At 57.6% G+C, this 13,241-nt stretch overlaps 5 protein-coding genes across 5 annotated transcripts; 4 read left to right on the forward strand and 1 right to left on the reverse strand.

Annotated features, from left to right (window-relative positions):
• Nucleotides 1–120: 120 nt before the first annotated feature.
• On the forward strand, nt 121–1,930 carry D7B24_000872 (uncharacterized protein; the record flags this gene model as incomplete). Its single annotated transcript, XM_028635120.1, has 5 exons — nt 121–247; nt 314–397; nt 466–487; nt 522–1,503; nt 1,595–1,930. 5 exons carry the CDS (start codon nt 121–123, stop codon nt 1,928–1,930), a joined length of 1,551 nt encoding a protein of 516 aa, XP_028492291.1.
• Nucleotides 1,931–2,738: 808 nt separating this feature from the next.
• D7B24_000873 (uncharacterized protein) lies at nt 2,739–4,815 on the forward strand (the record flags this gene model as incomplete). The annotated part of the gene is made up of 2 exons (XM_028635121.1): nt 2,739–2,901; nt 2,957–4,815. 2 exons carry the CDS (start codon nt 2,739–2,741, stop codon nt 4,813–4,815), a joined length of 2,022 nt encoding a protein of 673 aa, XP_028492292.1.
• A 1,407-nt stretch (nt 4,816–6,222) lies between these two features.
• On the forward strand, nt 6,223–8,820 carry D7B24_000874 (uncharacterized protein; the record flags this gene model as incomplete). The annotated part of the gene is made up of 4 exons (XM_028635122.1): nt 6,223–6,325; nt 6,381–6,569; nt 6,626–6,761; nt 6,834–8,820. 4 exons carry the CDS (start codon nt 6,223–6,225, stop codon nt 8,818–8,820), a joined length of 2,415 nt encoding a protein of 804 aa, XP_028492293.1.
• A 217-nt stretch (nt 8,821–9,037) lies between these two features.
• D7B24_000875 (uncharacterized protein) lies at nt 9,038–10,870 on the reverse strand (the record flags this gene model as incomplete). Its single annotated transcript, XM_028635123.1, has 2 exons — nt 9,038–9,958; nt 10,025–10,870. The coding sequence occupies 2 exons, from the start codon at nt 10,868–10,870 to the stop codon at nt 9,038–9,040; spliced, it is 1,767 nt and encodes a 588-aa protein (XP_028492294.1).
• Nucleotides 10,871–11,420: 550 nt separating this feature from the next.
• On the forward strand, nt 11,421–13,162 carry D7B24_000876 (uncharacterized protein; the record flags this gene model as incomplete). Its single annotated transcript, XM_028635124.1, has 2 exons — nt 11,421–11,479; nt 11,569–13,162. The coding sequence occupies 2 exons, from the start codon at nt 11,421–11,423 to the stop codon at nt 13,160–13,162; spliced, it is 1,653 nt and encodes a 550-aa protein (XP_028492295.1).
• Between the last annotated feature and the right edge of the window lie 79 nt (nt 13,163–13,241).

Raw genomic sequence — 13,241 nt, forward strand, 5'->3', positions numbered from 1 at the left:
GGGGCTACCTCGAGTATCACAACTTTTGTAAGTCGGGCTCCCTACGATACCTGTACGGTATGAGTACTAAACGACGATTCGTGTCCAGGGCTCCTCATCAACTGCAACATCGCGACATACATGACCGGTAGCGCCCTCATTCCTTTCGGCCTGAACTGGTATCAGGCTTTCATCGCCATCATCATCGGCAACGTCATTGCCACTGTAGCTGTCATACTCAACTCTTTGCCAGGCAGCTATTACCATGGTCAGTCCCCATTGTCCTGCACATTCCCCTTGATAAAGATTGCGGACTGACACGACTCTCGCACAGTCGGTTTCCCTGTCTTCAGTCGAGTTGTCTGGGGCATGTGGGGGTCTCAATTCACCATCTGGAACCGCATCTTTCTCTCTCTTGGTAGGCCCCCCCTTTGACACATCAAAACGATGGTGGTTATGGATGAAGGCTAACAAGGCATCGCGCAGTCTGGTCAGAAATTCTCAACATGTCGAGAATAACACTGAATACTGACATACCCTAGGTACGGATTCACGGCGTGGGTGGGCGGCCAGTGCCTCTACGTCATGTTGCTTTCTTGGGACCCCAAGCTGGAGGAGCATATTCCCAACACGATCCCCGACGGCACCGGCATGACAACTGCCCAGTTCGTATCGTACATTATCTTCTCCGTCATCAGTCTGCCGTTGCTCTATATCCGCCCTCATAAGCTGCAGAAGTTCTTTTACGTCGCGTGTACCGTCACCCTAGTCTTCTTCATCGTCATCCTCATCTGGTCCCTAGCGACCATGGGACCTTCTGGGTTTGGCGATACCCTCTCGAACGACAGCACCCTCCCCGCCACAGGTGGCCCGATGAGCGTCGCATGGCTCATGATCTATGGCATCGTGTCGACAGTCGGCTCCATCGCCGCTGGCATTCTCAACCAGAGTGACTACTCTCGCTTCTCCAAACAGCCCCGCCATGCGTTCTGGGGTCAGGCCGTATCTTTCCCGCTTTATGGTATCTTCGGTTCTCTCATCGGTATCCTAGTCACGGCGGCGACGCAGGATCGCTTCGGTGGCGAGGCCATTTGGAGTCCCCCGACCCTGTTCGCTCGCCTCATTCAAGACAACCCCGATCACGCAGGCACCCGCGCCGCCGCCTTCTTCGCCGGACTCAGTCTCGTCGTCGCACAACTAGGTGTCAACGTCTGCGGCAACGGCATCGCCGGCGGGTTCGACCTCGCCGCCATCTTCCCCAAGTACATCAACATCCGCCGTGGTGCTTACATTACCGCACTGCTCAGCAGCGTCGTCAACCCCTGGCGTCTCGTCAACACGGCGACCATTTTCCTCGTCGTGCTTTCGAGTTACAGCGTCTTCCTCGCACCGATGACGGGTCTTATGGTCGCGAGCTACATGGTTGTGAATAAGAGGAAGTTGAACATCGACGACATGTACAGTGGTGGCAAGGGGAGCATTTACTGGTACACCGCCGGTCTGAACTGGAGGGCCCCCGTCGCGGTAAGTATCATACCCTCTCTCCCCGCGCATCCGTGTCCCACGTCACGCAACACCGGCGTCATGAAACGCGTTGCTGACGATATATCATCAGTGGCTCATCGGTGTCATCCCCTGCATGCCGGGCTTCATTGCCGCCGTCACGCCCAATGTAACAGTCACAGATGGCGCGACGGAGCTCTACTACATGTCGTATATCTACGGCTTCTTGTCCGCTGGCACCGTGTACATTTTGCTGCACCGCTTCTTCCCTGCGAAGGCTGTTGATGCCTTTGTCCTCGAGAGTCCCTCGCCCAAGGAACTGCGGGAAGCGACATATGGGCATTGGGATGTTACTTTGGCGGAAACATACGATCATCTGGAGGCGACGAGACTGGGAGGCGAGAAACCTGCCAAGAAGATTTCAGCGACCCCGGTAACAAAGGTCTGAAGGAGAATCTTCTCTCGGTTTCAAGACATTACATCCCGGACTGTGCACATTCTTTTCGTCTAATATTGTTCTAGTATTGCCAACATATTACAATTATCACGTATGATGCTTGACAATGACCTCTTTCTGAACTGTACAGTGACATGATAGGAAGACTAAGCAGTCGTCCGGTTGATAATAGCAATAGACATCGCTTGGATGAACTTGGTCGCCTGCAGCCTTGGCCTCGATTCGACCCCACGAGGGTTCTTCGTTAGATAGGGATGAACGGGGATCAAGTCTGGGGAAATGCATTACCCCAGAGACGGGTTTGCCGAGTCTCGTGTGGAATGGACCCGTCCCAGAGCGTCGGGCCTCTGCTGACTTGAATCTGGCCCAGGTTCCCACATGTTCTGGGTCTGGCATGGGACGGGAATAGAGATCACCTGTACACAGGCCGGCCGAGGTGAGGCACTGCCGCTGAGATGACAGCAATCCTCTAGGAAACAAAGAAACCAATGCGGCGTCGTATGCCACAGAATACGGCGCCCTAACTTCCCATGCTCGTCCACTTCCCTTCCATGCCAGCGAGTCGCACAACTGATGGCCAAACACGGCCAGCTCGCCTTGCCAAATTGGCCGACGAAAGGGTCACCTAAGCCTGACAAGGGCAAGCGCTGGCTGGGATGGGTGGAACCCTTCGGCAAACTCCCGATCGGCAAAGAAACCCATCGGCGAACAACCACGATTCAACAACCTCCATCTAGCCTGACAAGCACCCGGCTCCGACGACCCACGACACTCGTATCACTTGGCCGATCTCTTCGAAATGATACCCGGACAGACAGTGTCTGCTCAAGCAGGCCAGCGTCGCCGGTTCACCATTCAGAGCGACTTCGGTAGTGCCAGACAATCGAGGAGCCGAAAGAGTCGGCCATGCGATGCGTGCCGGAAGCGCAAGACGGCCTGCGTCATCAGGTCGGCGCCACCATGTGAGCGTCGGATAGATTCCGATGCCAAGTCATCCTTGCTAATGCAACCGCTCAGGTGTTTTCTGCAAGACGAGGGGTCTGGATTGCCAGTCTTCCGGCGCCGCTGCGAGGACCAATACACCAACACCAGTCTCGCCTGGGGCCACCTCCGAGCTGCCTGAACGCGTCCCAACCCTGTCTCCCGAGGTTGTCGTGTCTCATAACCCCCAGCTACCGGCTCACACTCACGCAAGTCCTTCGGTCGACGCGTCAGCCGGGGCCGTCCGACTCGATGCGTCGGCATCCTCGCCCGGCGGATTACCGATCTTCTCCACCCCCTCCTCCGTGCCGTCCATCGGCGTTCCTCCGCTTATCCGAACATTGGAAGACAATCCCGGCCAGACGTCCCACAGTATGGGTCTGGCTGCCGAGCAGGACGCGAACCTCCTCAGTTCGTTCCGCTCCGTCATCATGAACGGCCTCGAGATCGACGCCGAGTTCGTCCAGGTGTGTCCTGGTTCGCAAGAGACGGGCAAGCCTCCGGTGCACTTTTATCTCGTCGTCAACGAGTTCTTCCCCCACGACGATAAGGTCAAGGAGGAGTGCTCCGACGCCATTGAGGAGCTTGTCGCACCGCATAGCGACGGCCTCATTCGGGCGTACTTCAAGCACGTGCATCCAGTCCTACCAGTCGTCTCCAAGGGTCGGTTTCTGAGGCGGTACGCCGAGAACAGGCGGCAGATGTCCGCTTCTCTTCGTGGCGCGATCTACGCCTTGGCATGCGTCTTTTGGGACCAGGAGCCTTCTTTGGCAGGGCCGTGTCCCTTCGAGCAGCACGCAGTCGCCGACATCGCCTTGACGTCGCTGCAGAGAGAGCTAGACTCTCCCAACCTCGACAAGCTGCAGGCGAGCCTGCTGCTGCTGCACCTGAAGCCCTGCGACGTCGACAGCGTGGAGCACCCTCGAACGTGGACCAAAACGGCCGAGACTGTGGCCTGCGCGCAGATGATTGGGCTTCATCAGGATGCTGAGATGTGGAATATCCCGGCATGGGAGAAGAAGCTCAGAAAGAAAATGTGGTGGGCAACTTTTGCCGCCGACGTGTGGTCGTCTCTGGGTCACGGCAACCCACCGCACATCTATCCAGGCTCGTACAGCACATCGCAACTAACAATTGAGGACATGTCATTTGACGAGGATGTTCCTGCCGACCTCCAGCAATTTGCTGATACGGCCAGTAGTAGCAAGCAGCGATTCACGGCTGTGCGTTTTCTGGAACATGTCAAACTAGCACAGATTCTGCGCGAGGCTCTCGGTATAAGTTTCCAAGTTCCTCGGAATACGACCACGGACGAGAGCTTCATGAGTCCACGGCGAACATTAATAGACATGAAGGCCGACTTGTCGCACTGGCAGGACATGCTGCCTCGATGCCTGCTCATTCCCACGCACCCGTCAGACCTGGCATGCCACAACGCGGCGCTCCACCTCGGCGACTACGCCACGCAAGCCCTCATCTTTCGTGGCCTCATGGCACCGGCCACGAGGGCGTCAAGGTCAGAACCCGCGTCCAACCTGCGGAAATGGTTTCCCGTAGCTCTGGGCGAGTTCGCAGGCTTTCCAGCGTACATGGCACGCATCAACCTACAGGACTTGAACGGGTTCTGGGGTCGCCACGCCCGCTCGCAGCTCATCCTCTGCGGCAACTTTCTCATCTACCTCTTTCTTCTGGCAGCTGACAAGGAAGACGTCAGGGCGGCGTATAGTCTCATTGACAGCTTCCATGGGTCACTGTCGCGGCTGGAGAGCTTGGCAGGCCCGGCAGCAATGCTGCTCATCGGGCCTGTGGCTCTGCGGATGAATTCCTTCTTCGCACAGGCACCGGATCTGATGAGAGGCTTGTCGCAGGTGGAAGGGCTGACCCCTGGTGGCTAGGCTATATGGTGAGCCCTCTGATGGCGGGCGAAAACTCTTGTATGGACGCATTGCTGCGGACGCATCGTCAATGCAGTCTTGATCAGAGATGAACCTCCAGCGATTCTCCACACCTTCAGCTAGCAAAGGACTTCTGGGACGTCGAAAGTGGAACCTCGGCAGTTCTGAGCGCTTTCGTTAATAAATACGAAATACGACGGATGAGTGACGGATGTCGGTGCTCCTAAACGAGCGTCAGAGCGAGCTATCCCCACTTACCTTTACACAACATCACTGTAAAGCACATACTTGGAAGCCTCTGATACCCTTGATAGAGCTTTTCTTGATGTATTCCAGCTTCTCGCATACCGTATGGCACTTCTTGGTCCCGAAATTCATTCTGCGTACCTGACCAAAAGACCGGGTCGCATAAGTAAGGATAGCTATTAGCATCGGGGGAGACGAAACGTACAGTCAGCTAAGGTCAACACTCGAGACTTCTTCCAGGCTACTTCTGTTATCCCAAGAGCCTGGTGCTGGGAAAGTCAAGAAGTGGAAGTGAGAGGCGAAAGATGGGCGGCCCTGACATGCCATGGGGAAATCAATTTGCCATTTGTTCATTTGGAGATTTATACAATGGAAGAAGTCGATGCCGGTGATCATAATGAATGCTGGATACGATAAACGAGCTCTCGTACAGGGTTGGCCTTCGTAAACGTGAGCGACCGGCCTTACACATCGGCTCCTAATAAACGTCTTCCCTGACGGGCATGTGTGCTTCTAGCCCACACCATTGGCGTAGCCTTTGGAATTGATACCTCTCGATCTCCATATTCCGACTCATGTCCCATCCTGGTTTCGGCCCGTTGGTCGCTTGTCTATGCAGTAGTAAAAGGGGCGGGGCCTCACGGGGACCCTTCTCCTCGGATGACCTCGTTTCTGGGCTATGCCATCCATCAGGAGTGACCAATACTGTCACCTAGGGCGCGAGCCCGTTCCACTTATCAATGGAAAGGACAAGGTATTGAGCCGTGAACCCCGGATTTTCCCCACGAAAAGAAGGGCCGAACACGGTCGTCCATACGATAGACAAGTTCTTCATCATCGCTAGCCTTCCGGTCAATCTTGCGAAGGCGGCCGCTCTACGTCAGCCTCGTCATCTCCGAGATCCATCAACTAAATCTAAGCTCACGCGGTGTCCGGCAAGGCGTTCGGGGCCATAGAAGACGCATACTAGTAAGCCTTGAAGTACGTCATCAAGATGGGCCTCATGAAAGAGCTCAAGATGAATACTCCTAAGTAGTGGCCCCAGTCGGCTACAAGTAGAGCTCACTCCCAGATCATTCTTCAGCGTTTCGTCAACTCTGCCACTCTCTACAAACATCAAGGGCTGCAGCAGACCATCCCAGCAATATTTGCCGCGGCAAGATGGTTAACGTCACCAGAAAGCTCGCCGTCCTCGGAGGCATCGGTGTTGCCACGGCCCTCACGGATGGCGGCCATTTCGAAACCGTGCCGACATACCCAGCCCGTACGTGTGCCACCAGAAGCTTCTCTACTTTCCGCAATGCTGACAGAGCTCGCAGCCGAGAGCATCGGAACAGGCTGGGAGGCTGCTTTCCAGAAAGCGACCGATGCAGTCGCCAAGTTGAACCTGACACAAAAGGTTGCCTTGACCACTGGTGCCACCATGGGTTTGTCCTGCAACGGCAACATCAGCCCAATCGAGGAGATTGACTTCTCTGGGTACTGTTTGGCGGATGGACCCGTGTCAGGTACGAAAAGATCGGCGGGAAAACTCACGATGTAGCGCTAATAGAGACCGATTCAGTCAGAATCGCCGACCTGGCAACCGTGTTCCCCGCAGGCCTGACGGCGGCGGCGACATGGGACCGAGATCTGATCTATCAGCGCGGCAAGGCCCTCGGCGCAGAGTTTCGTGGCAAAGGAGCACAGGTACACTTGGGGTTAGTGCAGTCTTCAACCGCCAGCATGTGCCATACTTAGGTAGATACTGACGTGTGTGTTCGTGTCTAAAGGCCCGCGTCTGGCGCCCTCGGGCGTCACCCCCTGGGAGGGCGCAACTGGGAGAGCTTCTCTGTTGACCCATTTCTCACGGGTGTCGCCATGGACTTTTCCATCCGAGGCATTCAGGAGATGGGCGTCCAAACTAGCGCGAAGCACTTTATCGGCAACGAACAAGAGACGCAACGCTCCAACACCTTTACCGAGGACGGGCTCGAGGTCGCGGCGCTGTCGTCCAACATTGACGATCGCACAATGCATGAGCTCTACCTCTGGCCCTTTGCTGACGCAGTTCGTGCCGGCGTCGCCTCCGTCATGTGCAGCTACAACAGGGTCAACCAGACATATGTCTGCGAGAATTCCAAGATCCTCAACGGCCTTTTGAAGGACGAGTTGGGCTTTCAGGGGTACGTTGTGTCCGACTGGTTTGCAACCCACTCCGGCATAGCATCCGCCGCGGCCGGTCTCGACATGACCATGCCAGGAGCCATGAACAGTGCGGTGACCGCTATCTTCCCCACGCCGTCCTACTTCGGCGGTAACCTGACGGCGGCCGTGTTGAATGGCACTTTGACCGAGGAGAAGGTGAACGACATGGCCCGCCGAGTTCTCACCCCCTATTTCTACCTGAACCAGGATGAAGACTTTCCGTCGATCGACCCATCGACTGGTTTCGTCTTCGCCAGGACGTACAACTATCCAGATATTTACCTTACTGGAGCTGGAATGGACCCGAACAATCCACCGCCTGCTCGGGACGTCCGCGCTAATCACGCTGATATTGTGAGGAAGGTGGCCGCTGCTGGCACCGTCCTCCTGAAAAACACAAATAATGTTCTACCCCTTGGTAAACCCAAAAGTGTCGGCGTATTCGGTAACGGAGCGGCCGATGTGACGCAGGGCCTGACCTTCACCGGCGATGACAGCGGGCCTTGGGGTCCCAACATCGGCGCGCTATCCGTTGGCGGAGGTTCGGGTGCCGGCCGACACACGCGTCTCATCTCACCTCTGTTTGCTTTGCGCGGTCGGATTGAGGACTATGGGGGCAGGGTTCAGTACTTGCTGGACAATCACATGATGGTGGAGGATGACTTTACGTCAATCTATCCCACGCCAGAGGTCTGCCTCGTTTTCCTAAAGACCTGGGCACGTGAAGGCACCGACCGCCTCTCGTTCGAAAACGACTGGAACTCGACCGTCGTCGTGGAGAACGTGGCGCGCCGCTGCAACAACACAATCGTGGTTACGCACTCTGGCGGCGTCAACACGATGCCCTGGGCTGATAACGAAAACGTGACGGCCATCCTGGCCGCTCACTATCCCGGTCAGGAGAACGGCTACTCCATTTCGGATGTTCTTTTCGGCGATGTCAACCCGTCAGGCCGCCTACCCTACACGATCCCGAAGAAGGAGTCTGACTATGATTTCCCCATAGTCAACATTACCGGTGACGCGGCACGCGATTCAGCGGCGTGGCAGGCAGACTTCACAGAAGGTCAATTCATCGACTACCGCCACTTTGATGCCAGGAACATCACGCCTCAGTACGAGTTCGGCTTTGGCCTGAGCTACACGACATTTGAAATGGGATCCAATGCGACGTTTGAGAGGAAGTGCGCTGGCATCTCGCCGCTTCCCCCTCGGACGAACGGCACCCACCCTGGCGGCAATCCAGCTCTGTGGAAGGAGATTGGCTCTGTGACAGTGACAGTCAGGAACACGGGCGATGTGGCCGGCGCGCAGGTTGTGCAGTTGTACATGGCATTCCCCCAAGCTTCGGTGCCAGAGGGTACTCCTGTGAGCGTGCTGCGTGGGTTCGAGAAAGTGAGTCTGCAGCCGGGAGAGGCCAAAAGTGTGACGCTCCCTCTCCGACGGCGCGATGTGAGTTTCTGGAACGTCGTTGCGCAGAACTGGGAGATTCCAAGCGGAGATTTCGAGTTCCGGATGGGATTCAGTTCGAGGGACATCAAGACAGCGGTCACCTCCAGCTTCGTGGTGTAGAGTATACGGTACGAGTATTGAGCCATCTGCGCTTAGAACTGGTCTGCAGCCAAATGTAATTAGCACAAACTCGTGACAGTTACAAGGCAGCTCAACACTGCAATGCTGTCATTGCGGTATCTTTCGTGACATTAATTAGCTACAGTGCCTCTATCCGTCTCCGTTTGCATTGCCCACCTTAAGCCGTTTGACTCGATGCTATTGCATTTGGCTTGCCTCAACTCGGCGTATCGGCGAAACCTGGACAGGGCACAAAAGGGATCCCAGGGGAGCAGTCTTCCTCGCACGTGGTCCCGCTTCTCGGGACCTTTCCGATGTCAAAGTACGTCCGCAAATGCTGCGCAGTGCACTCGCTCCTGGAGGTGACCAAAGCGCAGTGGCCCACAGACTCCTGGATGACGACGGCCGATCCGGGATAAAGCGTCGACAGATGTTCGGCGTTGGCAAGTGGTGTAGCATGGTCGTGTCGCGTCGACAGAATCAGGAGCGGAGCCGCGGGCTTGTCTTCTGTCTTCGAAAGGTCGAGATCCAAGTGGCCGAACGGACCCCTAAAGGCGTATTTCGGCTGAAACGTCCACCCCGAACAGGAAAGCGGAATCCGCGCCCAAGGCTCTCCAGCAGTTGGTGACTGGGCATCAAGCTGCTCGACTATACTCGCAGCCCAGGAACCGTTGTTGCGCTCGCCGGCCTTGATAGCGGAATCGCCACAAAGCACACCCATTCCGGCCTCGCTGTCCCAGGTGTAATTCTGAGGAGGGTAGTAGTCGCCTGGCACGACACAGACATCCTTGCGCTCGTAATTGTTGACCGCTGGACTTTGCAGCAGGAGGCTGTAATCGCCCGCAAGGGTGGTGGCGAGAACAATGGACAGCAGTTCGTATGCCTTGATCGGTGAATAGAGAGCTCGGCGTATGGTGTCGCGGACGATGAGGGACGTGACAAAACGGACGCGGCCTCCGGCAACGGTTATGATGGGAGTTTTGACCAACTCCTGTATGAAGTCGTCCACGCGCTTCCTGATGTCAGCCGCGCTGCCATCTGATTCCTGTTTCAGGAGGCAGAGGTCTCCAGCGTGGAAGCAAGTCTCGTAGAACTTGTCGACGACAACTTCAGCATCGTTGAGGTTCTTCGCCCAAGTCTAATCTTCGTCAGCACTCAAAGAGCCATCTACGATCAATGATCAGAGAGAGAGAGAAAGCCTTACACCGCTGATATAGTCGTCGGCGTCGGCTACGCCATCAAGCACCATCCTTCCCACGCGGCCAGGAAACATTGAGGCAAAGGTATTGCCCAAAATGGTGCCATACGAGATGCCAAAATACTGCAGTTTCGGCAGCTCGCGCTTCTCATCCTCCGCCGAGGTCAAGTTCTTGTGCCGCAACTCGTCAACGCGATCCACAATCTCGACCATGTCGCGAGCCACAGAGGCGGTCGACATGTAGTTGAAGATGCTGTCCTCCCCAGCCTCTGCACAGAGGTCACTCAGGCCCCTTGCCGCTTGGTACTGGTAAGCCAGAGCTTCAGGGCCGGAAGTCATCGCCGGCAGCCCCTCTTTCTGGATGAAATCGGCGGCTCGTTTGAGGTCGTCATTGTAACAGTCGGCGCGAGGGGTGCTCAGTGCCACACCTCGTGGGTCGAATCCGAGGATTTCATAGTGTCGATCTCCGTCCAAGATTGCCTGTATATAAACCCCGATATCCAATGCCATTTCAGTGCCGCCTCCGCCAGGGCCGCCAGGGTTGATGAGAATTGTGCCGCCGAATGACGGGTCAGTCTCGGGAACGGACGCCGGGAGGGTGACTATGCCGATGGCAGCCCAGCGGGACGAGCTTGCGCATTGTGACGAATTGGCAGTTGTCCAGTCGAGCGGCACCTTCAAGCGCGCACACTTGAACCTGTCATAGCAGTCGTGGTACTGCAAGTTGCGTGAAGGTTGGACGGTGGCCCAGTCGAAGCTGTCATTACTGAACTGCCGCTTCTGCAAGAAGGCAGAACTGGTGCCAGCTACTGTGGAGAGAAATACAGATATGGAACCTGGGGGCAACTTCATGATGATAATTATAGCAGGTGATCCGTGAAGGTGGCGTTCGGAACATACAACAAGTACATGATCGACATTCAATAGAGTGGCCTTATCTTCTCTTGCTGCTATATATATCACCTCGCGTAGGCAGCCACTGTGCTAGTGCATCATGTCGGGATGCATACAAAAGTTCCTCAGAAACAGACTCTCAAGGATGCGAAATAGCTTCGTCTCTCTCGACCGCCGCGAACGAAAGCGTGACGGGCCGTGCCACAAGCGCACACGTCGGCACTTGGGCCATCCGCAGAGCATGCCTCTCCCTATTGGGCGCATCGTCAATTGCCAAATCCTACCCTGCAAGTCAGCTGCATGGCGAGAATAGCATTCAAATTGAACGTGTTTCGACAGCGAGCTACGCCTCGCTGTACCGCGTGGCGCCACAAGGCGAGAAGATGAGCGCCGGCACAGTTCGCGAGCAGTGAAATAGACGACGCAGCCAATCCCAAGGAACTTTTGCCCAGTCCAACTACCGAACTTCGTCGAAGCGAAAGGGGGGAAAGATAGAGAAGCGAAGAAAATGTCGAGAACCACGAGGAAGAGCACGCCAAGAGTGAGGACTGGATGCCAGACATGTCGGTAAGTGCCAAGCGTCTGTCTACACCTCGCGATCCCGAGATCGACCGGGTCCCTGCATTACCAGCTGTTTGACTCTGACCCAAAACAAGCATCCGGCGTGTCAAGTGCGACGAGGCAAAGCCCAGCTGTCTCAAATGCACGCAGACGGGTCGCAAATGCGACGGCTACGCAGCACGAACGCCCGGCAGCGTTCTGCTCTCACCGCAAACCTCCGATGACGAAGTCGCCGGCCGCCGGTCGCCGCTGGGCCTGGCGGCCATCACGGCCTACTCGATCCCGTTCCGCATGCCCGGCAGCCAGCGCGACCGGCAGCTCCTCCACTACTTCTGCGTGCAGGGGGCGAACGAGTTCGCGGGCTTCGTGCCCAACGAGTTCTGGTCCAGGACGGCGCTCTACGCGAGCCAGAACGAGACGATTGTGCGGCAGTCGCTCATCGCGCTGAGCGCGCTGCACCTCGACCTCTCGAACGGCGGGTGCAGCCGCCGCCGCAGCGGCGGCGGCCACCCCGTCGGCGACGCGACGCTGCGGCAGTACGGCAAGGCGCTGCGGTCGCTGCAGATTCGCATCACGCGGTCGGGAGACGGGACGCGCGCGGGCCGGTCCGAGACGGCCAAGACGGCGCTCATCTGCTGCGTGCTGTTCTACTGCTTCGAGAGCGCCCTCGGCGACGTGCCGGCGGCGCTGAACCACCTCGACAACGGCCTGCGGCTCATGAACAAGGTGCTCGCGTTCCACGAGGGGGACGAGGACGACGAGGAGATGCGCAGCATCCGCGACACGCTGGGCCGGCTCGACATGCAGGCGACCTTTTTCGACGACGCCCGCGCGCCGGCGCTGGCTCTCGTGTCGCGGCAGGAGAGGGAGCGCGGTCTCAACATCGGCCCCGGCCCCGGCCCCGGCCCCCGCGGCGCGGGCCCGGCCACGTCCTTCGCCGGCCTCGCCGACGCGCAGAAGCAGCTCATCCGCATGTCCAACTGGCTGCTGCGCTTCCTGCAGGAGAACACGGCCTACCAGGGCCAGCCGGCGTCATGCATCCCCGCGGCCGTGCTCGCGGAGAAGCACCGTCTGACGGTCGAGTTCGACCTTTGGCAGCAGAGGCACGGCATCTTCGCCGCGTCCCTGCCGCCGCCGCCGACGGGGCAGGGCAGCGCCGACAAACGCAGCGCCGACCGCGCGGCCCGCACGCTCCTGGCCCAGCACGGCGTGCTGCAGATGCTGCTCTCGTCCAAGGTGCCCGATCGGCCGCAGGTCTTCGGTGAGGTGCCGAACCGCACGGCCGAGGGACTCGTTCAACTATGCGATGACGTCCTGCGCCTGGACGTTTCGGGCCCTGTGGCCGAGGCGGCGGCGACCGCGGGCCCTGCGCCGAAGTCGTGGACTCTATCGTCCGAGACTGGTGTCGTGGTGCCGCTCTTTCTGGTGGCGATGAAGTGCGCGGACAAGCGCGTGACGGCGAGAGCGGTCGAGCTGCTCGCCGCTTCGAAGAGGAGGGAGGGTCTGTATGACGCCGTGGCGGTCGCGAGCCTTGTCGGCCAGCTCAAGGGCGTCATGAACCAGAGGCGACAGCAGTCGGAGGAACTCGGCCTCGGGAGCAGCCAGGAGGATGCTCTGGAGCATTGGGTCGCTGACCTGCTCGACCAGGCGCCTGGAGGGGCCAGTACAACGACGGCCATGTTGGATTGAGACAAGTACTTCAAGTGACGAGCAATGCGAGCATGTACACGCGGGTTGAGCATTACATTGGCGGCAGCATGGCTAGGCG

This window comes from Verticillium nonalfalfae, assembly GCF_003724135.2.
Source record: "Verticillium nonalfalfae strain VnAa140/NRRL 66861 chromosome Unknown scaffold_114, whole genome shotgun sequence".
In the NCBI taxonomy this organism is placed as follows: domain Eukaryota; kingdom Fungi; phylum Ascomycota; class Sordariomycetes; order Glomerellales; family Plectosphaerellaceae; genus Verticillium; species Verticillium nonalfalfae.